General features: G+C 40.9%; 3 protein-coding genes across 3 annotated transcripts in view; 2 read left to right on the top strand and 1 right to left on the bottom strand.

Moving 5' to 3' along the window:
- LOC310820976 (aldo-keto reductase-like) overlaps window positions 1–27,145 on the bottom strand; it is a 293,751-nt gene that overhangs the window by 167,966 nt on the left and 98,640 nt on the right. The gene's annotated exons all lie outside the window — the stretch shown is intronic.
- Window positions 988–6,220, top strand: calm3b (calmodulin 3b (phosphorylase kinase, delta)). The gene is made up of 6 exons (XM_083664839.1): window positions 988–1,356; window positions 2,636–2,666; window positions 2,803–2,946; window positions 3,132–3,238; window positions 3,704–3,839; window positions 4,811–6,220. Exons 1-6 carry the CDS (start codon window positions 1,354–1,356, stop codon window positions 4,837–4,839), a joined length of 450 nt encoding a protein of 149 aa, XP_083520965.1. The 5' UTR covers window positions 988–1,353; the 3' UTR covers window positions 4,840–6,220.
- The window catches only part of pcxa (pyruvate carboxylase a), a 60,662-nt gene continuing 40,677 nt past the window's right edge, over window positions 7,161–27,145 (top strand). The window contains exons 1-9 of the mRNA XM_083687614.1: window positions 7,161–7,476; window positions 11,652–11,797; window positions 11,943–12,127; window positions 12,901–13,066; window positions 13,504–13,649; window positions 13,781–13,898; window positions 14,178–14,329; window positions 20,735–20,853; window positions 26,744–26,906. Of these exons, the coding sequence (XP_083543740.1) occupies window positions 11,656–11,797; window positions 11,943–12,127; window positions 12,901–13,066; window positions 13,504–13,649; window positions 13,781–13,898; window positions 14,178–14,329; window positions 20,735–20,853; window positions 26,744–26,906 (1,191 nt within the window). The 5' untranslated portion in view covers window positions 7,161–7,476; window positions 11,652–11,655. The remainder of the gene's footprint in view (window positions 7,477–11,651; window positions 11,798–11,942; window positions 12,128–12,900; window positions 13,067–13,503; window positions 13,650–13,780; window positions 13,899–14,177; window positions 14,330–20,734; window positions 20,854–26,743; window positions 26,907–27,145) is intronic.

Genomic DNA, 27,145 nt, shown 5'->3' with positions numbered 1-27,145 from the left:
TGTTCTGATGGATCCTAGGTGGAGGAGGGAGATGAAAACCGAGAGCCTTATCACTGACACCAAATCTGCATGCAAGTTTCCACAGAGTGACGAGGCCACCTTGATGCTGAGAGCAACAATGGGATCATAATAGGGGATTATATTTCTGATGAGGCCTCTTTCTCGTGCCCGATTTTCTGCCAGTTCCTTTTGGTGCTAACCGTCAACATCCTGTCCAGGAGATCCATTGGGGTTTCTAATTCTGCATTTGTCTACCTCAAATTCTTAGGAGTTTCATGGGGGTCATATTCTGAATAAATATTGGCTCAGCAATTATCAGTTGTGTTAGGCTAAGGTAGGGAGCACTTTAAAAGCAGACTAACAGAGCTTAGATAATTTCTCTGGTTTTCTCACAGGTTTACCTTTCACAACAGTAAAAGAGAGTATTAAAAAAACAGACTACACTGTAAAAACAGACTGGACTGTAGGCCTACTTGTATGGCTTATATTCCATCCACTGTGATGGCAATATACTGTAAAATAAATAAATTAAATGTAACAAATAAAAAAAAAAACAGTAGCCACATAAGGGGGTCATTGCACCATGGCAAAAGGTGTGGTGCTGTTTTCAAGTCACTTTATAAGAAATTGGTTCAAATGATAATTGGTTATTGCCTTGGAGCTCTTAGCATAATAGATTGCTCTCAGCTTTGGCCTTGTCATACTCTGGTATCAAATAGTGTCCCAATATCCATGTTTAGACAATATACTTGGGCATAACAGCAGGCAGTTGTCTCAATTGTTTCGCTGCTATGGCTTTAAGATGGGAACATCCACATCCTCATAGCCCCTCCACTCCCTGACGCATTGCAGGTGGCTGAAAACCAATGTAGTGCCGCTCACTGGGTCAGCTGATGTGCGCCATCGCTGTTTCTCTGTATATAAACTCACCAGTATCTTATTCAAACATCAAGACATGACCGAAACATAAACAAAACGGAAATAGTCAAAGAGTGTATTGAACACTCAAATTCTTCGAGAGGGGATTATTAAAAAACGCGACTCTTCTATTATAAACAGAATAGACTAAAGGCGAGGTGTCAGTCAACGTCAGTTCTCCACCGCTGTTCTGTTTTTGTTTTTTTCATTCGCTTCGGCGCAAGGAGACCATAGTGACAGTCAAGTTGCTAAGGAGTGCAGTGTCCCGCTTGAAATCCTAACCAAGGCGGACTAATACACAACTTCAGCGCAGTGCAACAGACATAGTGGCGCAAGGCGCGGAGGATCTGATAACGGAAAATCGTATCTATCAGCACAGCTTCAAACTCGAAATTATTAGTAAGTTAGATCAAATCAACATAGCGTCATCACAAAATGGTAAGTTAAATTTGCGGTGAGTGCGGATCAAATTAAATATCATGATTAACAGCCAGCGTTCTGCAGATGCATGTGTAGTAACATAAGCCATTCAGACGACTCAGTGGGCAAGTTTAATTCCTGGAATGGATTGGAACGTTTCAGCTATAGAACGTTGCTTTACGCATACTAATGCCAGTTTCCAGTTTAGAAAATAATAATAATTTATAATTGGAGCCTATGACCATTTTGAATTTCTGAAAATATACATTTACAAATTTGATTCACGAAGTTGAAGCCGAATAGGACAATCAATGGAACGTTTTCGTTCCAGGAATTCGTCAGAGTCCGATTTATTCGCAGCTAAACTAGCTGGCTAGCTAACTAAACCAGATTATTAGTTACGGACTGATGTGCAAACTACATAGATGTCGTATACGGCTAATGACTACTATCTGATAATTCATTGTCCGCTAATTTGGTTAATGTAAATTACGTTGATCTGCGTCAATCAATGCTGCTCATACTGCTCGCGCCAATTATCATGAACGCTCGAGCCGAGGTTGCATGCCTGCTTCAGTGTGGCAGGCCTGCAGGGTCCAGTGCGGATAGTAGCTGATCAACTTTAGTTAGCTTGGAAACTATTAGATACTGATGTTTGGTCGCATACCAGTACTATACCATTGTTTATAGTTAGATTGCTAGTGAGCATCAACGTTAACAGGGCAGAGAGGGCTATCCCATACATTACCTATGATGTAGTCAGCTCACTTTAGATATTTGAATGGCTGATTACTCCATAGTTGAATTGAATAAATGTGCAACTCCGTGCAGTCTAAACACAGCTTTTTGTTGTTAATTCAGATAGAGAAGCCCCGGGATATCCCCAGATTAATTGTGTTTGTTTTAGGGCTCTGAGGCCATCTGATCTAATGTTGCGGCAAATATGGTGCAAGACAGACTAATTTTAGACTGAATATCTGTAGTTAGCCAATGATACGGTGAAGGTGGACGATATAGGCATTAGCTGTAGCTCTCCATCAGGTTTCTAGGTTTCTAGCCAACTAGGCTAGCCTACATTGCTTTTTTTCTGGTGAAGTTGGTGAATATATGATATGACAAATCCAGTCAATTTTATGCATCCAGATTCATTCTATTTTATAATTTCATTTGGCATAGATATTAGATAGACCCCAAGAGTATGAAACAAAAGTACAGCCTTGCTGCCCCTCTGTTCCTATGAATGTACAAGCATCTTCAATCTAAATGTCCTGGTACTCACATTATGCTTTACTTTTAGGCAGATCAATTGACAGAGGAACAGATTGCTGGTAAGACAGCTCTCTTTGCATATTGCACACAATACTAAGGAATGCAATGTTTAAAGTCGATAACACTTTTGGCCTGTTGATAAATCCATTGCCTGGTTATCAATACTGCTTTCAAGTGTGACTATTTTTCACTCAGAATTCAAGGAGGCGTTCTCGCTGTTCGACAAGGATGGAGATGGCACCATCACCACCAAGGAGCTGGGCACCGTGATGCGCTCGCTGGGTCAGAACCCTACAGAGGCTGAGCTGCAAGACATGATCAATGAGGTGGATGCTGACGGTAAGACATGCAGAAATGCTCTAATTCTCTCACCCTCACATATGCAAACTCACATTCACACTCAATAGAGAGTGTTGAAAATGCTGTGATGCAATATATGGTTGAAGTGGGAAGAAAGGCCTACATTTTGTGTGAAGGCCCTACTGTTCTCCTGCTGTAACGGCACATGGGTTTGTTATCCACAGGAAATGGGACAATTGACTTCCCTGAGTTTCTGACCATGATGGCACGGAAGATGAAGGACACTGACAGTGAAGAAGAGATCAGAGAAGCCTTCAGAGTCTTTGACAAGGTCAGTCAAAATGGGGGATGGATGACTATTTCAGATGTAAAAATGCCTCTCCACTGCTGATCTCAGTGCTACAAATGTTAACTAATGGGTCCCAGCACTTCATTCAAGACACATGTCTCAAAGGTCACCAATCTATAGCTAATTGTGATTGGCATGTACACAGTGGTTGTATTGTCGTACAGTACATTTGGAGATGAGCACTATTTACTGTGTGGAGATTAAGTACTTTGATGGTCTCTGCAGTCTGTTTGGACTTGTGTTGGTCAGTGAGCCATTGGTGTCACGAACACTTGAACACACTGTTTTGTCTCCTTTGTCTGAACTGTATTTTATTCTTTAGATGTGGATGATGTAACACTGCAATTCTGATTTATTGCAAAATAATGGTAGACATTTGATTTGGTATCTTTTCACAACTGAAGACCATACCATCAAATTGAAATGTCTTTATTTCTTGTGGTGCAGGATGGCAATGGCTACATTAGCGCTGCAGAGCTGCGTCACGTTATGACGAACCTCGGTGAGAAACTGACAGATGAGGAGGTTGACGAAATGATCCGGGAGGCCGATATTGATGGAGATGGACAGGTCAACTACGAAGGTCAGTTTCTGTCTACAAAGTCCCGTACAAAGAACAATGCCTAAATTAATGTTACTGTACCAAACCTCATATGCCCAACAATGGGCCATTCTACCTTGCATTAGTTTGTTTCTGTTTTCATCGCAAGATATTCCTTAAAATTGCTTGTGTTCGGTGTCAGTGCTGCAGTCAGTTAAACAAACTTGTTGTTCACAACTCTGTTTGGTCAAGACTGAGGAGTAGCTGTAAGCCACTTGTTATTTTGAAAAGGAAGTGATCTTATGATCCAAGTTATTTCCCTTCCACTCACTCCCCCCCCCTTTTGTGTCAAGGAAGCCCAACTCTGAGTAACTCTTGACATTGTGTTTGTCTTGCACCCATGTAATGACACTTAAATTACAAGTAAAAATATAATATCAACATATTGTGACAGACTAGTAATTCCATAGTAATAGAGTTGAGTGGTCCATTATTCCTTATTTTGTAATAACAAAACCGCCAAAATGCATAACTGTTTACAAGTCCAAAGCTATTTCATTGCCAACATAGTAATGTATAGTCATTACTACACGGATACAATAGCAACTTAATGTTAGCCTAACTTTTATCACTTGAATTGTGATGCTTTGGTCTGTTTTCCTTCAAGTCATGTTCAGTATGTAATAACTCTCCTCTTTCTACATGTGGATTCAGATCAGCAAGAGCAAATATGCTGTCTATCAAATATATTGTCTTTACATTTTTAGTCATGGTATCAGTGTATTTGTACATGACTGAAGAACCGATACAAGGCACCAAAAGTTTGGAAGCAATTTTGTTCAGTCAGTTCCATCTTCTTGATGCCAAGCCTTAGTAGACTTTTGATCCCGAGTACTAGGACACGGGTGTTATGTTGCACCCTGTAAGCAATGGAGAAACGTTGCCAATATACTGGATGTCAGTTGTATGCCTCTGTCAATGTCACTAAAGGTTGTTCTGGTCTTGTCTTTTAGAATTTGTTCAGATGATGACAGCAAAGTAAAACCGGAAACCCAAAGGACCCCTTCACCACACAAGACCAAACAGTGGGCAGCACTCTCACTGTCAACACTCAACAAGCATTCACAACCATCCTCTTACTTTTGGCTTTGTATTTGGTTGCACCCCCAATCGGTCCATTTTGCTTGATTCTGATGCACCTGCTCAGTGTTAATTGTTCCTTTCAAATACTTTTTTCTTTTACATTATCTGGGTTTCCTCCAATAACAGAATATATTTACATATACAAATAAAAACATATTCTAACGGTGTTGAACAAAAAGAACAAGTGAACCATATTTTTAAGCTAAAATATATACTGACAAGAGTAATGCATGCTTTATTTCTTTGGAATGTTTTGTGCTTATCTGCTTGCATCCTTTTTCTATCGTGCTCGCAACCCTTTATTACTATACATGGCCTGTTCTCATAAGGCTCTAGATGTTTTTATTTCTCTCAGATGTGCACAGGACAGGATTTTAACTACAAAACAGACCCCTGAATCCATTGTGTGTATGCGCATGTTTTGTTTATGTATTTTCCCATTCCAGGATAGATCATGATGTTATTTGTCACATTGTCATGTTTCTTTGAAATGTTAACATGAGGAATTAAGTTAAAGAAATGTTTAAGCACATGCCCAGACTACAGCACATGCATACAAACTCCGGAGTAGTTGGCCAGTCAGCAAAGACAACTGCTTGGGTATAGCAAACACAGTTGATAACCCTTTTTGCAGTGTGTTAGGTGCTACTACATTTGCTCCTGACATAACCATCTCCTCAATTCTAACAATCACTAGATCAGATACCTCTAATCAAGTAATGAATTTGGTAAGATTGTCAACTGAACTCATGGTCAAAGACTGAAGTCATTACTAATTTGATCTGTTATGTTTTGAAGTAAAAAAATTACGGTGGACCCCCAAACCACAGGAACCCTTGTATTGGAAAGGACAATTCCTTACCTGTTATTGAATTAAAACAAATATTTTACCTGTGGAAGGTTGAATCCAAGTGCTTTGAGAGTCTGCTGCATGTGTGTTTGTGAACCAAGTCATGGTTTGGTGTCTTGAAGCTGCACTATGGGTCTGACCACGCCATATTGCATGTTAAAATAGACTGCTTATCATTTTGTCATCCATATTTCAGTTTTTCTCTCCCAATCCCCAAATTCATTTTTTTCTACTGTTATGACTGTTTTACTTTCTATTCATGATCTTTGTCTCATTTTTTAAGACTCTTGTTAGTTTACCTGTCATGTTCTGTTTCCCCCTGCCCTTTAAAATTGTAAGTTGTTTTGGGGAGAATGAGAGATTATGCATTCCATTGCTGAACTCATGTCGGTTTTCTTGCTAATTAAACTCTTTGACCAGTGTTTCTATACCACGACTCCTATCTTTTATTATCTTTATATGGCATTTACCCTTGTGATGGTTTTTGATGGTTGTGCATGTTAACAGCACTTTCAATGTCAGTCTAGTACTGGGATTAATTTGGGTCTGGGAAACTAAACCAGTGGGGCTATTTCCTTGACACAGATGAAGCTAAATCCTGGAAAAACACTTTAATTGGAGAATCTTTATTGAAGATGTTTTTCAGTCTAGGAGTAGACTTTATGGAACAACAGACCCAGAGAGTTACATATTTGAGGCAGTATCCTAATGTGTCTCATAAATTATCACAGTCTTGGCATGGCAATGTTATTAGGTAGTTGACAGTAAAATAACCCTATGAATAGATTTGCTGAATTTTAACAATTGATAAAATAATATGAAATGAGGTGTGAAACGTAGTTAATCGTCCTACCAAACTCCCCCCATTGTATTAAATAGTAATTAGGCCCACAGTCACTAGAATGATTGAGAGTGAACCCATGGCGCTATCATCCCTCACTCCAGTCCAAGATCAACCAATCGCCCAACAGATAGAGCAAGCATGAACATTGAGTGACGTGAATATTGCCAATAGCATATATACACACCAGGAACGGCTAAACAGACGCTCAGATAAATTGGTAGAAGACGAACGTTTACAGTAAGTAGAAAACATAACATGTAGAACAGACATGCCTTTGACAAGATACAACTTTCCGTCATTTATATGTGACCCTCGTCCCGGCACGCGAGCTGTCAAAGTGTGGACTTTTGAATTCCCTCGCATGGATTTCTAAAGGAATTGATAGGTATAAGAGAGACTGTGTAAACCTATCCTATGCTTTTAAATCCATTTGGGAGATGCACAAATACACACACCAGGAAAAGGTTAGGGAATTAGGACGCACCATAAGAGGACCAATAGCAAGTAACCAAGGGGTGGGCGAGTCGCCTCATATGGTTTTACATCTCTTTAAAACAGTGACACTAAAGCTGACATATGGTTTGCCTTTGCAACTGCAGTCATCAACTGGGATTGTGAGTTAGGGTTTATATATATATGCCACATGCACCCTCGAGGCGGATCTCGGCAGCTAGCAAGCTAACTAAAATCAGTTGAAATAGAGACGACACACATAAATCAGCTAGCTAATGCTAGTGCCTGTCATACGACTGAACAACGTCAGAAGGCTAGCTTGGTGACTTTTTCAAGCCCCTGTTCATTAAGAAGAGATATTGAGTGGGTTTATCTCCTTGACAAAAAAGGTAAGTTTGTTTGCATCTCGGTCCGAGTGAGAGAATATATAATAACCATTTGGAGGAGTTCGCAAAGGTGCACTCCAGGTTTTGCAGACTACTTGTCTACATGCATGAATATACATGTAGCTAGCAAGTTCCTTCCTCTTTCACTCAGTTACGCGAGATGGCTGCACTCATAGAAATCAAAAATCTATAGCTAAGAGGTGGACATTCCATTTTGACACAGATGGTGCACGTTAACCATTAAATTGTGCGTTGACTGACTGATTGACTGGAATACATTAACGCATACATGTTTGTGCACGTCAAACATGAGAACCAGACAGGATTGTTTGCTCTCTCCATTGATAACTTTGCTCGTGTGTTGCAGCAGTCTCTAAAGGCACCTTGGTGAATGAGTCAAGAATTCAGTGAGACTGTCTTGAGGGGTTCCCTGATGGAGAGACCTACTAATGCATAGTCATACATGTTGCATTTGTGCGAATGTCTCTTGAATGTCTCTTGAAATGTTTCTAAGATTGAGATTTTCCAACTCTACAAAGCAGTCCAGACAAATGCAGAGTAGTTCCAAACTCCTGTTTTCTCAATACAATGCCTTATGTGTGTGCTTGAGCACTGACTGACCCACATGGATTTATAAGAATTGGATTGGTATAAGTATGGGATGGAGGGAGTTTCCACCACATCTCTCACATCAGTCCCTTTTAAATCCATGTTGGGGAGTGTAGTCAGTAAATTCTCTACCATCACCCCAACATCTGCCAACCCTACATAATCTTGTTCCCAGACACTTCCGCCCAATAGTGTGTGCAATAGCCTGGGGATTTGGTTAAAACAGGTCACATTCTTCTAATAGTTTGTTTTGCCTTTAAATCTCCTGTAGGCCTAATGTATTGCATGAGTGGAGGAATCCAAGTGTGTCAGACCTTCAAGAAATGAGTTGGTGTCAATCATTGAAGATTGAGACCTGCAGATATCCAAATGCATATTGCAGACATCATAGATTGTTGATTGAACTATGCCTTCAATTAACAGGATTGTTTTTGCCACAGAAACCTGTTAATCTTGCTTTTCCCCCAGGTGTGCTTATCACAGTAGGTCAAATGTCATTGTTATCTCTATAGGCTACATGGACTTCAAGTTAAATTGTTAAGGTTGGATGATTTGATTGGACTTGTTTTTGGGGGGGTAAAAAGGAGAACACAGAATTGCTCAGCGAATAATGCAGGAAAGCTATCGAGGGGAAAAAAGCTGAAGCTCTGTTTATATAACCCACATACGTGTGTGTGTTTGTTTATACCTGCGTGGCGGAGAAGTTTAGCCAACAAGCTCAAATGGCTACACTTGCACTATGATTACATCTGGCACCATCATGTCAAAGTGTTTGCAGTGTCAAGTTTTTTTTCTTTTTAGACACAATTTTCAGTGTCCCATTTCTTTGAGACAGTTTGTATTCCAGTAGGTTTTAGTCTCTACTGGGCTGGTAGTAACTAATACAATAGTTAGCTCTTTGATGGCTGTCACAGCCGTAGTCTGTTTGTTAATCAGCATGTTTATACATGCTCGGTAATCTGCTTCTCGGTAGAAGGCAAATTTGCCTGAATGTTCCCTGGTGCTGATTCACAAGTTTGGTATTTCTGCTCTGTAGTGAATTGGGAAAGACCAGTACATGCAACTGCCTAGGCCTACATGTTATTTATGGAAAATGTAAATGAAATTGTAAACTCCCTGTTGATTCTGCCTATTCGGTTCAGCTATGTAATGGTTGAGGTCCACCACCTGACAGCTGTAGAATGATTTGTAATACAATTAAAGTTGCTAACCGCTCACTCCAATCAACCGCTCCTAGGGCTAGATGGCACAAGGTGACTGAAATTTTAAATCACATAGGGAGTGGAGAGTTCAACAAGGTCAGTCTGCTGCAAGTGAACTCATTGAACTCACCAGAGTTTATTGAAATCGGTTTGTTTTCTTGTTGGGAGTAAGTAGGCATGACTGTCTGACTGTTTGATAGTGAATGGAGGTAAAATGGTTGAAGGATCAAATGACAGTATAGTTGGGGGGCAGGACTGTGCTATATTCCTTAGACATCTCTTACAACCTATTACACAAGAGGAATGTCCACAAGCATATCCTCTTTCAACTCATTCAGCTGAGAGACTATTGTCTGTAGTTCTCTCTGCTTACCTCTTGTGCCTTTCCTTCTGGTTTGTGTTGAAGTGATGGTGAGTATAGTGGAGGCACAGTCGCTGCTGCCAACTGCCCTCAACATCATAGGTTTCTTTTTAGACCTTCGAACCTCAGACTGTTTTGCTAGACTTGTGCAATTATTTGTTTAAAATGCTGTTTGATTTTGAACATAGAGAACTCAGTTATAGTACAACAACGTTGGAGTTAGATTATGTTTCAGAATGTTATAGGCTATTTGATGTCCTCCATTTAGGATCATTCATCACAAGTGCTGAACTTTGTTCTACTTTTATCAGTCTTGCCGGCAGTGCATGTGCCCTTGCGGTTTTTATAGCTTGGTTTGTTATGGTCTTTAGGTACCATATCCATGCCCTATTGTTGAATGGTTGTACATGTGACTACAGTCCCATACTTGTAACTTCCATAACCTTGCTCTGGTGATCTGGCCCATAACCTTGGCCAGTACAGTCTTTGAATATTCAACATGGTTTGGATTGATATGTGGGCTAGCAGTTGAGCATGCGATCATTTATATTTAACTTTTGTTAAATATCAGTTAACTTTCGATTCCCTTTGCCCTGTTTAAGGCTTGTCTAATTTTGAGCTTTTCTGGAAACAGGCTAAACCCCTTTCCCTGGCTGACATTCCCCAAATTGTTTGCAGCCCTCTGGATTGGATTGGAATGTCTCATTTTCTACATCTCTCCCCGTGGCCTCTCATGGGTCTTTGGCCCCCTTGCTGTCAATCACAGTGACTATTTGTTCAGATGAAAATGTTCATCCATTTATTTTTCTTCCTCTTTTACTGACCTCTTCATACTCTTGTCATCAGTATCAGGTTTGCAGTCACATTCTCCTATAGGGTGCGGCATGGCAGAGGCCTGAGGTTAAAGGCCAACATGTCCTAGCATGTCAGCCTGTCCTTGCCTATCACTCATGCAATTCTTCTTCGGTCTGCAATTAAAAGTAGTGTACTGTTGCTTGTCTTTATTAGGAACACTATACTAATAAAGGGTAGGGCTTCCCTTTGCTCTCAAAACAGCCTCAATTCATTGATTCCACAAGATGTTGGAAACATTCCTTTGAGATTCTGGTCCATGATTGCATCACGCAATTCCTTCAGATTTTTCAGGTGCACTTTCAAGCTGTGAATCTCCCGTTCTACCACATCCCAAAGGTGTTCTATTGGATTCAGATCTGGTGACTGGGAAGGCCACTGAAGAACACTGAACTCATTGTCATGTTCATGAAACCAGTTTGAGATGACTTTTGCTTTGTGACACGGTGCATTATCATGCTGGAAGTAGCCATTAGAAGATGGGTAAATTGTGGCCATGAAAGGATGTACATGGTCAGCAGCAATACTCAAGGCAAGGCTGTAGAATTCAAGCGATGATTGATTGGTATTGACGGGCCCAAAGTGTGCCAAGAAAACATTTCCCACACCATTACACCACCTCCACCATGAGAAGGTGTACAGGTGTTCCTAATAAAGTGTTCGGTGAGTGTACATGTGCATTTTAGTCTGGGATAAAGGCTACTAGTAGTCTGTTATTATGTCCTCCCCTAATCCCTTCTTATCATAATAATGGAGTCCCTTCTTATCATAATAATGGAGTCCCTTCTTATCATAATGGTTGTCATCAGTCAGTCCACATTACAGCTACTGAATTTCCTCTAGGTTATCAGTACAAGTTTACCTTTTGTAATCTCTGTAAACATACTGAGAGCCATAAATGACCTATCGTCTGTGTCCTGGAAGAACCTTATCTCCACAAAGATGAACCTTTTAAAGATCTGAAGAAACTTTTCACTTGCAGGCACATTACATTTAGACAAGTCGTTATAATTTGATTGAGCCTATTGTCATGCAACGAAGGAACAAGGTTTTTCCAGGACACAGATGCTATTGCAGATGCTATTGCATGCATGGGTGGTCTATTTACTCCATAACCTAACTATTTGTTCTGTTGTTTCCCCCCATCCTTCCAGTGAGATGTTGTTGCAGGTTGGGAGCATGCGTTCCACCCTTGGGCTGCTGGCTCTCCGGAGAGCATGCTACCTGTCCCGTTCCTCACACACCTCCCCTAAGGTTCTGGAATACAAACCCATCAAGAAGGTCATGGTGGCCAACAGAGGTACAGTAATTCCTCTAACCCCTACCCTATTTTTTTTGACAACACCAAGTGTTTAATTTAACTTCTCACCACGTACAGTAGGCCTACTTCAGACTTTTCCTCTGTGCATGATCTGACTAACTGCTGACTAACCCCACAATCTCAGGTGAGATAGCCATCCGTGTGTTCCGGGCCTGTACTGAGCTGGGGATCAGGACAGTGGCTGTCTATTCAGAGCAGGACACGGGCCAGATGCACAGGCAGAAGGCAGATGAGGCCTACCTAATAGGAAAGGGCCTGCCGCCCGTTGCAGCCTACCTGGACATTCCTGACATCATCAAAGTGGCTAAGGTCAGATATGTGTACCTTTGCTGAACCAATGACTGCAGAATTTGTATTAGGGATGTGCTGCAGTTGGTATACTCATATTCGTTTTCGTGTCCATATCCGTTTATAGGACTTTATTCTTATATGGGGATAATACTGGTGATTGGACAACCGGTGGGGCGATTAAATTGCTTAAAATGATGGGGCTGCGCATTGTGTGCAAGTCGACGTGCACCATTCAGTCAGACCCGATACTAGTGAATGCCTGTCACCATTCCTCCTGAAACATCCTGTTATTTAAAACGCATGCATAGTTCATGCGTTAACTGACACACAAAATCAAATATCAATAGTTTTTATTTATACTTGTAAAATATTACCACAGTTTCGGAAGGTATGCGCTTTGAGCTGAGATTCAGAGGCACAGACTGCTGCAACTGCAGGTCGTCTGCTGGCTTCTTTGGAACCGTCTGTCTGAGGTGGCGTGGGGGAAGGAGGAGGGCACAGCGTCCAGGTCAATGCTCTGATCCAATCATGGCAGCAGGCACCTCGCGCACGTCTCCTTTTGGTTTACAGACCGCTTAACTTGCCAATGGCATTCCTTTTCTTTATGGAAAGAAATCCTCTAAAATTATGGATAATTATCATATCTGTAAAATGGCCAAAATCCGTAATGAGTTGCATTTTTTCAGAGTACACCCCTAATTTTTATGGCAGCAACTCTTCATTGTTCATAATGTCACTAATGATGTTTTGTTTTGTTATGTCAATATTATATGTTTTGTTTTTACTCTTAGGAGAATGGTGTGGATGCCATCCACCCTGGGTATGGCTTCCTGTCTGAGCGCTCAGACTTTGCCCAGGCGTGTGTTGATGCTGGGGTACGCTTCATTGGCCCTGCCCCTGAGGTGGTGCGCAAGATGGGGGACAAGGTGGAGGCCCGAGCCATTGCCATTCGTGCAGGTAGGCAAGACAGCTGCCACTCACACAGTCACACCCTGGCTCCTCTGAGGGGTTAATTAGTTATATATACATTACCAGTCAAAAGTTTGGACACACCTTCTCATTCAATGGTTTTTCTTTATTTTTTATTATTTTCTACATTGTAGATTAATATTGAAGACATCAAAACTATGAAGGAACACTTATGGAATTATGTAGTCAACAAAGAAGTGTTAAACAAACCAGAATCTATTTTATATTTTATATTCTTCAAAGTAGCCGACAGCTTTGCACACTCTTGGCAAGGTGTGTCCAAACTTTTGACTGCACTGTATAGCAAGGCACATCATCACCATATTGCATGTTGACGTCATTATTACAGTGTGCAATTTGGACACCATCAAAGCTAAACTCAGTGGCTATGGAGTCTACCACATTCTGTTTGATTATGTATCCAGGAGTGCCAGTCGTACCAGGGACAGACGCCCCCATTGCATGCCTACAGGATGCTCAGGAGTTCGCCAACACCTATGGCTTTCCCATCATCTTCAAGGCTGCCTATGGTGGTGGTGGCAGAGGAATGAGAGTGGTCAAAGAGTACGAGGTGAGTGGAAGGTTTGGGGTGTGTGTTCAACATGCAGAGTGTTGTGATTTCCCAGTGAAAATAAATGTAAAATAAAATGAGCAATGGCTGATTTTTGGCAGATTTATTGACCCATTGGTTGATGTGTCTAGGAGCTGGAAGAGAACTATCAGCGAGCCTACTCTGAGGCCCTGGCTGCATTTGGGAATGGTGCTCTATTTGTGGAGAAGTTCATTGAGAAACCAAGACATATTGAGGTGCAGATCCTGGGTGAGTTTGATTTGTTAACCAATAATCATTACGGCAGACCTTTAGGCACCAAGACCACTTTGGAATGCAAAAACATGACTGCATAACCATGCACACAAGTATACAGATGTTCCATTTTAGACCTGTCTAAATGTTCATCACCTTTGACTGGACAGTTTTTGAATAAATTCAGCTAGATGTCTAAGGAGTAATACTGTTTCATTTGCTCCTCTATTGTGCTTTGTAGCCTTTGAATGTGTCTGCATAGATCTAATCGGACTACCGGGTCTGCTCTCTCAGGTGATAAGTATGGTAACGTTATCCACCTGTACGAGAGGGACTGCTCCATCCAGAGGAGGCACCAGAAGGTAGTGGAGATTGCCCCGGCTACACAACTGGACCCCCATCTCAGGGACCGACTCACAGCTGACTCGGTCAACCTGGCCAAATCGGTAGGCTACTTGATCTTAAATAAGAATTGCAGGAGCATGAAGCCAAAATAAAATGTGCATCCTGCAAATGCTGTCACTGTCCAAATGCTCATGGAAAGGCACTGTATATCAAACAGGTTCTAGGCATTACTTGTTGAGAAAAAAACTGGCCATTGCTGAAGCACGTCTACTAAGTCACCATAAGCCTGATGAATGACAATTGAGAAACACCCTCTTTGCTCTACTCCTTTTATTCAAAACATAACAAAGGATCTCTGCCCTCATTTGTTCTAGTCTTTATCCTCTCAGTCTGGCCCAGCATGTTTTTAGAGTTGTTTCTTCCTTTTTTTGTAGGCATAAATGGCATAAAAGGATGACTTTAAAGGCAGGAGCCTCAAAGCCTATTTAGGAGAATAAAGGTGTAATAAGGGGATAAAGACAGGATCAAAGAAAAAAAAATGGGAGCTGTCATTAAAGCACCAATGCTGAAATTTCACCTGCTGGTTATCAACAGGCACACTAGATGGCAGCATTCAACAACACAGATAGGGGAGGAAGCCTGGAGCAAGGCTGTCGGACTGGCAGTCCCACATATAATAATGAACATTACTGTAACGCTGTTGACATTTCCAGTTTGCCGAATTCCTTGATTGCAATTAACATGAGATTTGTTTGTTATTGTTTGGTGGAAATAATTACTTTGATCTGGGAACAATTAGTAGCAACAGTGCCATCTCAATGATTTCTCATCCTGTTTGATATGCTTATTAGATGTTGTGTGTCTGTCTATAGATTATGTGTCTGTCCATATGCACCCTTGAGCTAGCTGTCTATTGTCTATACTGTGAAGCCTTGGTGGTAGAAGAGACAGGGAAGAGACAGTGTGTTTACTCAATGGTGGCGCCACAGGTCCAAAAGTGGTGAGGTGATCCAGAGCTTTTCATGATTATGATAAATGATGTCAAAGTGCAACCAACCTATACTTATACTGAAACTGCTAGACCAAAAGTCCACAAGTTTCAGTGTGGATGGATGTAGGTGGGGCTGAAACAGACGGCACCTATTCCAACTGAGAAGTAGCATGTTGTGTGACATCTGCACTTGGAGCACAATAGGCCAGAGCCTTCTCATGTGGAAGGGCTATGCATCAATACTGTAGCCTCAGTTATATAACTTTCACATGGGTGATCGTCCCATCCAGGTCTGTAACTACTATTGAGGACATGACCTCTGTATTTTTTAGTCATAATCATAGACAGACGTGCATATTCTATCTATATTTCATATGTGAATTACATCATTGGTCATACATAATGTGCCATCGAAGTCCATACTCCAACTGAAGAGTGTAGGCCTAGGTAAACATGCTCACACTTGTTATTTTTGGGGACACGCAGCAACGTTAATTACGATTGCTAGGAGAGAGTTGAAGCAGTTGCTAACGGTAGGCTAAATACAAGTAAAAAAACTTTGTTAACCTTCGGGTGAAATATTCAGTCAGTTCTGGGTGATTGTACTAACAGTTCATTTGTGACCTGTAATATTTACCTGGCAAACTCAACCTTGGTGCGAAATACAAGTAAATGACTGAATATTGACTTTAAATATTTAGCTTGAAAACGTTGTCTTGGGGCGAAACAAAGGATGGGACTAGACATATTTATCGTTAATTATGTACCAGTCTGGCCTTTCTCCAAAACTGACAAGTGTCTCCAGTTACGCTTCCATTCTGCAGTTTATGACACAGGACTTCAATAGTGTATTCAAATGGTCCAATTGCGAGTTTTTGATTTAAAAATTGTCAATTCTAAAAAATTTGTGTATCTGTCTCTGTCTCCTATGCTTTCATCTGCCCACAAATACTTTCAACAATGCTGCACCACAGATGATGTCTCAATAACGCATCTCTCCTTGGATGTACTTAGCCAACCCACAGATTTTTCTGAGGGCGATATGAAACGCAAGGACATGGTTAAAGGTGTCGTGGGGCCCTGGAGAGGTGGTGGTGGTTCTCTAGGAGTGGGAAGACAGAGTAAGGAGACGCTCAAGGGTCACAAAAAATTTGTATATCAAATGATTAATATGCTCTTATGATATGAATGAATTGCATTGAGACAGCTTGTTCAATTTTGGGGAGGGGCAATTATTGAAGTTGCCCAGATGAAAGCAAAATAGCAAAGTTGCGAAAAAATAGAAAAAAAATATCCATTCATTGCTTACAGTATGTAGTTGAGTGCACCAAAATGCAGTTTCTAGCTGTTGAGCTGGAACAAAATCTACTGGGGAAGGAAGACCCCCTGAACCCTTATGTGGGTTGTGTATGACCTCAGTAAAAAAATGTATCCTGGTTACAGCCCAGATTCCATCAAAACGTATTCTAATCTATTTTGCTCCCCAACAATGTCGCACACGATTGTAGGTCATGAGCAAACCTGTCAAAGCGAGAACGTTATTATAAAATTGGCTATGGTGATTAAAATGGTGTGAGTGACGTCACGCGGGTGGGTGGGTGAATGCGTGGGAGGATGGAATTCACGTTCTAGCTCTATCTCTGCCCAAACGCTGTGGCAGATGCCAGCTTGTCACCGTGGCTGAGGCCATGTGTGTACTGTATGTGTGTGTTTTAGGGAGAGAAGAAAGATGGCTTGAGTGCTTGTTGGCTGAAATTGGGGATCCCCACTGTAGATCCCCACTGTTCAACTGCCTGGACTTTCATTAGTCCACTCTCTCACTCAGACATACACTGTGGTGACCAGTCTACCACTCCATCTGCTCTGTCAATAGTTTAATAGACTGGAAAATATGAGTACATTAGTGTGTGAGAGAGAGAGAGAAAAAAGGGATGTGAGGGAGGCATAGCATAGACAATTCTTCTCCTCCATCTGTTCAGTCATATGGCAGTTTGTAGTGAAGACGAGCCAAGATGAGAATAACATTTAACCACTCTTGCAGTTCTACAAACCTGCTTTCCTAAAGAAACCAAAATGCTGCTTGTGGTACTGTAGTTCGATTGCTGGCCATTTCCAGATGAGCACATGACAGATTGAATAAAATGTTAATCCATACTTTTTTTTTTTATGTGACAGGGATTTTCTATTTACCATTTTATTAAAAAAGGAAGATTATTATACCAGAGGATATGGTTATTTCAAGTGTAATCTTATGGATGTCCCTCATGTCAATTAAGTTCTGCTTGCAGTCATATACATATCAGCTCAACACCACAAGTGTCGGTTATTTTCAACAAGTTATTTTATGTTTTATATTTTTTGACCTACTGTACAGTGCCCTGCGCAAGTAATAGGACAGGGAAGCATTTTTTCTTCTTTTGGCTCTACACTCCACTGGAAATCAAACAATTACTATTAGGTTTAAGTAGAGGTTTTCAGCTTTTATTTGATGGTATTTGTGTACATATTGGTTTCACCATTCAGAAATTATGGTGGGCATGTGTGGGTTCCACTGGGACTGGCACACTTGTCTTCATTGATGTTGTAACTGCTGACAGCAGCAGCAGGATGAATTCTGAAGTGTACAGAAACATCTTGTCAGCCTAAGTACAAGCAAATGACTCCAAACTCATTGGATGGCGCTACATCATGCAGCAGGACAAGGACCCAAAACATACTGCTATAGCAATCAGGGAGGTTTTCAGGCCTAAAAAGTGTAAAGTTGTTGACTAGCCAAGTCAGTCTCCAGATTTAAATCTTATTAAACATGCATTTCGATTGCTGAGGAGGAGACTTAAGGCAAAACATCCTCAAAACAAACTGAGGATGGCCTGGCAGAGCATCACCAGAGAAGATGCCCAGTGTCTGGTGGGGACAATGGGTCACAGACTTCAGGCAGTTATTGCATGCTTAACATGAGTGCTTAATTTGGACCATTGATGAATCTGTCCCATTACTTTTGGGTACCCTGAAATAGGGGGACTATACATAAAAAGTGTTTCTTAATGGTAAAACCAATATGTACACAAATGCCATCAAATAGAAGCTGAGAATCTCTCATTTCAAATCTTTTTCTTTTTTTTTTAACTTTTAAAGTGTACAGCCAACGGAAGAAAAAATGCTTCCCTGTCCCATTACTTACGCAGGGCACTGTATGTCAGTGGGATGCCTAAATAATGGGCCAGCGCAGCTGTGAATCTCAATAAGCCAAATACCAGTGTGAAATGTGCTTTTGAGTAGAAAAGGGATTTGAAATGTGAAGTAGAATTGTTTACTTTCAATGGAATGTTTAAGCTAAGAAATGGTTGTCATTTCTATTGAATGTATGCTGAGTTCAACGGAGGAAGTCTTCTGTGATTTAGTATTTCTGCAATTGGAATGTATCAAAGGAAGCTAGCACAGAGAAATGTATGAAAAGGTCCAGAAATAAATCAGAAGAACTCACAGTGCTAAAGAAATAAACAATGTCTGTGGTAGCCATTTTATGACATTTTATGGCAGTGGTTTCCATGGTGACAGTTGCTCTTCTCAGACTCACACACACAGGTAGGAGTTCACAGCCTTGACAAATTCTCCTATTATGCTTTCTTTTGTTCTTACTCCTTCATGCTTCTCCTTATTACTCGCCCCCCTCCTGCCCCCATACACACATGCACACACACCATTCGCAAGTCAACCAGCAATTATATACTTGACATACTTTGTTTTAGAACAGTTATGGTTACATTAAATCATGTCATGTCCTTAGTGATAGCATTAGCATTTTCTCGCCATCTGTTCCCTTCCCTTTCTAATCAAACCTCTCTTTCCACATTTCTGTCAGTGTGTCTGCAGTTGTGCTGTACTGTATGAAACCCAATGGCCTGTGGTATTCAGGAACACCTGCTTCTCCCTGCCTTTCCTTATGTCTCACATTCTGAGCAGTTTGCAGTAACAGACAGTAGGTAGTGGATAAGCATACAAAACACATTATAGAACACAGCCTGTCCTATGCAAAAGTAGAAAAATCTATTACAATTTAGTAGAAAATGGACCCAAGCAGCAGGTCCCCTATTTGGCCTGGACTGCTATTTGCTGCAGAATTTAAAAAAAAACCCTGAACCCTGTTAAATCTGTACATGCCTTAGTTGTGCTGCTGTCTTAGGATGCACAATACTACTCTCTTTTCGTGTCTGTGTGGTCTATATACAGTATGTAGAGTGGCATGAACCTTGTCTGTGCATCTGCATGTTCATGCACATGAACAGATCAGAGTGCATGCCTGGCAGAGATGGAGTTTGGAGCGAGGGATGAGTTTCAGTGATGAATTGGATCAGATTTCACTGAGTTTTGGCCGGCACTATCTCCAGTCCATGCAGCACCGTTGAGGGGGAAATGGTCTGATAAATGATATCCTGCTGGTTCTTTGGCTGAGCTCTAGAAGGGCTGTCATTTCTGCAGACAACACTGACATTCATAACTGTAATCACAGTCCGGGATCACACTCTTACTACCTTTTGTAGATATTTTCTGTCAGTCTCATAGTCCCTTCAGTAGATTTTGTTTTTGCGTTCTTTTGGTTACCTGCAGTTGTTTTGTTTAAAGAGGTTTATTCATGAGTAAGTTGATGCTCTCGGGACACAACTTGGAAACTCTTCAAACTGAATGTGAGAGTGTGCAAAGAGGCTTAGTCATACCACTACAACAAAACAGTATATAGCCACAAATACAAAAGAAAGACTGACTGGCTCTGTAAAAAACAGTGAATTGTGAGCTATTAAGCTTAGGGCTGGCACGGCAATTGTACACCCGTGTAACTGTTGGTTATGGAGGAAGACTGTGGGGTAAAAAACAACTGTCATAACTGTTTTAGTACATTTAAAGGGATGGTTCACCCAAATTACAAAATCACCTTGCCCTGAAAGGAGTCTATGAAGAAGGACAGGCTTCAATCTACACATTGGTTCTGTTTCAGGGCACTGTCACTAACCTCTAACTGATTTTTTGGTTAAAAAACACATTTTTAACCAAAAAACAATGAAAATCAATGTGTCCTAAATTTGTATGTTTGAAATGTTATGCCCAAATCATCCCAAACTCTCTGGAATCACTTGATTGAGATGATTTTGCCATGACATTTCAAACATTTTAATTTAGGGTACATATTAGAATAATTTGGCAGTGTCTTCATAAACTAACCATAAGAGTGGATTGAATTCCAGTCCTTGTCAATAGACTGCTGACAAGGTAAGGAAACAACAACTTTATTTTCAACTGTCTCCATCTCTTTCTGCCTCCAACGCAACACTAGATTATTCTCACTCTCTCATGCGCTAATGTGTCAATAGAATACTCTCCAACCTGGTATGTTAATTTGGTGAATAATAAAGTGTAATGGTAATATTGAAAGAAATTGCAGAAAAATGCAGAGGCAAGGACACTATTTCCTCCATTATTGTGTTTGTGACTAATCATTTGTCTCGCTGTATCTTTCCAGGTGGGCTATGAGAATGCTGGTACAGTGGAGTTCCTGGTGGATAAGCATGGGAGGTACTTCTTCATCGAAATCAACTCACGCCTACAGGTGGAACACACAGTTACTGAGCAGATCACAGAGTGAGTCACAGCTGTTACCTGGCATTAGCCTGTCACCTCCCTGACAACCTACAAGTCCACCTCACCTGTCTGGTCCATTTACTTGTCTTTTAATGTCACCTGTCAGTAAGGTTTAGCAATGCCCTTTTGCTAACCCTTCTTTTTCAGATGGTCAGGGGATAACATAAATGTTGGGTTCCCATACCTTCACCTTGTATCCTTTACTTGTTGTTTTTTTGGTTGCCTTTATAAACACTGGCCTGAAAAGACTGTTGGCAGAAGCAGTATGTAAAGATGAACTCATCTATTTAGATTGAAGGCCCACTAAAGTGACATTTGTCATTTCCAGTATTTTGGTGTGAATTTTGGCTTCACCAGATCAAATTATCACCCAAATATGAGAAATTTAGTTTCTGGTGTTTTCTAGTACTCTCTATGTAAAAATCTAGCCCTGCTACTCTCCCTCAAATGCTCTGTTTTCGATGGGTGTGATTTAAGGGGTTATGCGTCCGTCACCACGACTCCAATAGAATGTAGTAAAAATCAATCAAATAAACCAATTATATCATTTGTTTACATTTCACATCCCTTCAATTTAGTCAGCACTAGCAGTGCACACATTATTAGCTTGGCAGGTAAAGATAACAGCCCAGACTAGAAGAAACTGTGGCCATTTAGGATGTTGTGGTAAAATGCAGCAAAGACTGTTACGAATACAAAGGTCAGAAAAACGATGTAGCTGTAGTTGTCTTGTTGTTTGAGCTAGCACAGGGTTGTATTTTGCAAGCTAGACAAATGACCGGTTTGCTCTACTTATCTTAGTAGAGTTGCTAACAATTTTACAAAGCTAGCTTCAAAACACTGGGAACGGCTCATAAGACTAACTGTGAATTAAATTTGCGAGCGTCATGCCCAGTCAATTTTGCAGTCTGCTGGCTTGAGTAATTGTGATGACCAAAAAAGCTACTTCTTGCTTCTTTTGTAACATTTTAATTGTAAACAATTAAAGTATGGATCCTAACATTTACCCAGAAATGATTTGATATTCAAATCAAAGTCACTTTCAAATAACCTTTTAAGAGGTTAGGTAAGTATAGAGCCTGTGAGTGAGTTTGCTAGGATATTATTTCAGAAATGCTTAAATGTTATGGGTGACTTGCCTCTTCAACCTAAACTTGTTTGAAGAGTTAACAACAAAGCTGAGCCTCGAGGAAGAAAAGGAAAGCCAGATGGGAGGCACAAAGAGAGGAAGACGATGAGAACATATTTTCCAATGTGGTAGGGCCATTTAGAATGTTTACTTTGAGTGAAAGCACAAGTCAGATTTCTGGTAGTATCCAGAGGTGAATAACTGACAATAGTCATGTGCACTTATGAGTTGCATTAAAGGTAATTCAATGAATCATTCAGATGGATGGAGGAACTGCAGCATCCATTCTAAGTGCTCCTATTGTTGTGTGCGCAAGCACACTCACTCTCTCAGTCACACACCACACATAAATTGATTTGTAAGGTTTTTGTGTTTGTTTTGCTCTCAGTTCCTGGCACAGGCTTCTCCATTTGTGCATGTCTACTCGTGTGGAAGGAACGAAGGTTCATTCATTATAGATGTCCATCTTGTTGCATGAAATTGGAACTGTCAGACTGCAATTGGCATTCTGCGGGAGTGCTGTTCTGAGTGATTGGGTCTGGAAATGCATATGACCGTAATGCACTTGATTCTTATTTTGGAACTCTCCAAAGGAGCATGCATGCCATGCCCCCAGCCACCGGCCATTTTCTCTTCTGCTAGTGTGTTGAATCACCAAGTATTGCGGGACAAGACAAACTCTGGTGTTGATACTGCTCCAGTATTGGAGTAATTACTGCTCCAGTATTGGAGTAATTACTGCTCCAGTATTAGAGTAATTTAAGTATGAAGTATACAGAGTATTAGACTACAGCTCTGACTGGCTGTCTGCCTCTGTATCATGACTTACAATTGGTTACAGTGATTTAAGACCATTTACGGCTCCCTTCTGTCTTTCTCTGCAAGTGAAGTGGTAAAAGGACTCAATGGGAATGGCCGTGACATTCTAATATATTCTTTCATTGAACTTCATAGATTAACCTCCCCCAGATTCTGATGTCTCTTCTTCCTCTTTCTAATGCATTTTTCTCATTTCGGTCAATGTAGACCTGTCATTTTCAGTGCATCCATCCTCTCCTCTCCTCTCCTCTTCTCTTCTTACTGTACTCTACTGGGACATAACAACCACTCTCATGAAACCGTCTCTACAGCCAGTAGGATTGAGCAATGGATGGGCTGTGCTATTTCCTGTGCCTCTATTAAGTCTTTATTTTAACAATCGGAGTCACATTGAGACCAGAGTCTCTTTTTCAAGGGAGCCCTGCAATACAAATGATACAAATACATAGGATACAAACAAGAAAACTAATAAAGAACAAACAAACACAAGATACAATTTCATAAAAAACATGTAACCAGGTCCTCTAAGTGCGATCTAAAAGCGCCACTAGAGAGTCTAGTTTCAGTATCGCTTGGAGTTCGTTCCACTTTTTTGGACCATACTCAGGGTGCTAATATTTAATTCTGAGGTATCTTTGCGTGATCTGGAGAATACATTTTCTCCCCAAAAAACCCTTGAATAAGATGTTGTTTTTTTAGGGCAATAGTTATTCAGGTTACTAGTGTCTCCTCCCTTGTGAATCGGCAGCACATGGGCTACTGTCCATACTTAAGTTGTGAATAGTCCCAGAAATAAGTGTTTGATTAAAAATGTGCAACAACGGTATTACAATAAGGTGTGCTGCAATTTGTAAAGGATCAGGTAAGTCCGCCCCAGTGGACTTGTTAGTATTTATAGTAATTAAAGCATCAAGGACATCCCTGTCTGTGAACTGTTTAAAAGAAAACCTTTGATGCCCACTATTCAGCAAACTACTACTGTGATCCAGGCCAGTTGACACTCTGTACTGCCATTTCACCTGACTGCTTGCCAACAGCAGGAGTAGAATTTAAAAAATGTATCCAGCAGAAATGAAATGTTGATTAAAAGCATCACCCATTTCCTTTTGCCAGTAACAGAACCAGCTTCAGTCATGATTTGATATTTGATGGGGCAGTGTGGACTATGTTTCAGAGATTTAACAGTTTTACAAAATGTAGCTGGGTCTCCAGTACTGTCAGATAGGGAGTTTGTATAGTGGGGAGATTTAGTTTTCCTGAACATAGCTATGCACCTATTTCTCAGTTGTCTAAAGCCAATCCGAGGTGGAATCAGTCTTTCTAGCTTTGGCCCAGGCCCTATTTATTTTTTTGAATAGTTTCAGATAGTTCAGATGTAAACCAAGGATTTGCTTGTATCTTTCAACCTTAACCTCTTATATGGAGCATGTTTATCTGCAACAGAGTTAAAAACATTTGAAGTAATCAAGAGCCAACTCAGGTTCTATCCTTTCAGTCAAGTCAGACTTCCTTCTCTCTTCATTTCCACCACTCAAATTCCACAGCCAACTCAATGCTCTCTCTGCAGTGCGTGTGTGCGTGCATGTGTGTGTGTTTACAGCTCAGTGTCGGCTGTCTGTCCCTGACCCTGTAATGGGTTTCTAGTCACTGAGTTGTGGCTTGATTGCAGCTGCGTGTTGAGAGAGGGGTGGGAGAGGTGAGAGAAGAGTACTAAACTGGCACAGAAGGATATGGAAAGCTTGTCAGCCGGGTGGTGGGTGGGTGGGTGGGTTGGGAGGCTGGTTCAAAGATGACCTGGATCTTAGCTGTGCAGACATGATGTAAAGCGTGAAAAAAAAACACTTTTTGTGGTAGAAGGACTGAGTTTTTCAGGAGGGAGAGGGGCATAATTTTCATCCACACCGGTGCCACATGCCGCCTGGCATCAGCAATTAAAGTGGAATAGGAAATCAGAGTGAATATATTAATCCCCCCTCCCCCTCTCATTCCCACATCTTTCTCTGTTCTACCTCCCCCTCGCTCCCTCTCTCCACCCAGCTCATATCACATCTTTGGTTTTGTGCAATGCAGTCTACTCTGCTCCGTCCTCCTTTTCTCTGATATGTTATTGTTTTCCCCCCTTTCTCCAGTCTTTCTGCCACCCTCAAGACAGCTGGGATTTTTTTGGGGGAATTTTAGTCTACTCTTTGGAATTAAGTTAAAGGTGATTTAAGTTAAAGGTGTGTGTGACATTGGTAATGCCATCACAGCAGTGTGTATTTGTGTTAATATAAAATGATAAAATAAGTCAAGGAGATCACCTGAGTGATGATTTGTATTTTATTTGTCAAGTTTGAAATGTTGCTAACTGCTGAGGATCAAAGTACTTGTATTCACTATAAATGTTTCACTGGGCACACAGTTGGAAACACGGTATTTCATTCGGCACATGTACAATGTCATGTTAACTGTACCAGCAACTGAAAAAAAGAAAGATATTCAGAGAATTTAATTATAGGCCATTACCAGCAAGCAGTGTTAGATGGTCTCTGCTAAATGCTTATTATACATGAGATGCACTTGTGCAGAGTGCATGACTTAGAGAACATGCATGCACAGTTGTTTTATTAGCCATGTACAATCGAAATTATGCTAAAATATTATCTGTTCTCTCCTCAGGATTTTCCACATATGAATTGTGCCGTCAATTTAACGATGCACTCGGCATGAAATGATTATAGTTTTTTTTGTTTTTCAAAGAGAAGCTGTCTGTTATTCTTTGCATATCCAGTTTCTCCAAACAGTTCTGTCAGTTTGAAAGACACTCTGACACCTGGACACATTAGCAGTATTCAGGGCTTTAAATGTAGTTTGTCGCAACATTTTGCCTGCATTTGTGGATGAGCATAATTTGCAGTGTGTTATCAGCCACATCCATTGATGCAACAACAAAAGCAGCCTAAGACACTTTGTTCCCTTAATTATTGTTGTTCAACATTAAAGCGAGTACAGCGTTCTCCCTCCTCCTTATGGGTAAGACCTAGTGTTCCTGCAGAAGAGACGTACACATTATATATACATTATGTATATGTATCTTCTGTGAGAACATTCTTTCTCTCCATATACACGTTTAGTGATTTTTAAAAGAACAGGGGTCTTATCAGTTATTAGGTAGGAATAGTTGTGCCATTGGGCAATTCAAATGTACTCCTTCATATTGTCAGGAACACTAAATATTATCAGAAAATGCAATTTTCTCAAACCCCTTTTCTGATTTGTCTCTGAAACATTACCAATGTCGAGACTGGATAAGTGGAGAAACATTTCTGTAAAATTGACACCAGTGTTTGTCCTCAAGATTTTTTGAATGTGAAGTATACTGTACAGTGTGTTGCTGTGAAAATACAAGGAATGGATTTGCAATTGGAGTCTTGAAGGATTTATATTATTTTTATATATTTTATATTCTTGCCTTTGACTGAACAGAAACTAGGCAGGTCTCTCGGAATTGCTGGCTGCAGTCATACCTGACCTGAGCTGGTGTCAGTTCTCTCTCTTACCCTGAAGACCTTCTCTGTGCTCTGTTCCCTTCAAATTGAACCCCCCACCACCCCTCCCTTTCCCTCCCAGTTTTCTTTTTGTCAAGTCTGCTGAAGGTGTGTCATGAATCCAATGTCACATTTTGAAATGGGAAAGGTATTGGAGTGTGAACTCCTCCTCCTATCTTAAAATCAGATTGTGAATGTCACCACACTACTAGTTTACTGTGTGTTGGTGAATGTCATGAGGTATCTGAAGTTGTCATCGGTATTGTTGAAGACATCGAGACATAATGATAAACAAGTTCTGTGCAACAAATCTGTTACAACTGGAGGCATGTCAGAGTCGTAACCTTAAGCATAACTCTGCTATGAAAATGTACAGGAAAACTGCATTAAACCTTTCTTCTCTCTGTCCTGTCAGTGTGGACCTGGTTCATGCTCAGCTGCGTGTGTGTGAGGGCCGTAGCCTGCCAGAGCTGGGCCTGAAGCAGGATAAGATCCGGATCAATGGCTACGCCATCCAGTGCCGTGTGACCACCGAGGACCCCGCCCGTGGCTTCCAGCCTGACACAGGGCGACTTGAGGTAAGCCTCTCATTTCTGTCAGAGCACTGCTGACTCCAACCACTCTCAGCTGACAGCCAAGTCACTGGCCAGCAACGAGGAGCAACAACTGTTTGTTTCCCCTCCTATACCTTTCCATATTAGGATTGTGTCTTGTATACAATTGTTTGTTTTGTTGATGCTTGAGATCAGCCATGTGTTCCCTCAGGAGCTCTCTCCTACACCGAACGTTTGCTTTGTTTTGGGGATTAATTATTGAA

The sequence above is a fragment of the Argentina silus genome (assembly GCF_951799395.1).
Source record: "Argentina silus genome assembly, chromosome: 2".
In the NCBI taxonomy this organism is placed as follows: Eukaryota; Metazoa; Chordata; class Actinopteri; order Argentiniformes; family Argentinidae; genus Argentina; species Argentina silus.
The sequence above is the reverse complement of the archived record's forward strand: the minus strand, read 5'-3'. Positions and strand labels throughout refer to the sequence as shown.

Coding starts and splice junctions, on each gene's coding strand:
- calm3b (XM_083664839.1), top strand. Junction 2,667..2,802: donor GACAGAGGAACAGATTGCTG/GTAAGACAGCTC, acceptor TTTTTCACTCAG/AATTCAAGGAGGCGTTCTCG. Junction 3,239..3,703: donor CCTTCAGAGTCTTTGACAAG/GTCAGTCAAAAT, acceptor CTTGTGGTGCAG/GATGGCAATGGCTACATTAG.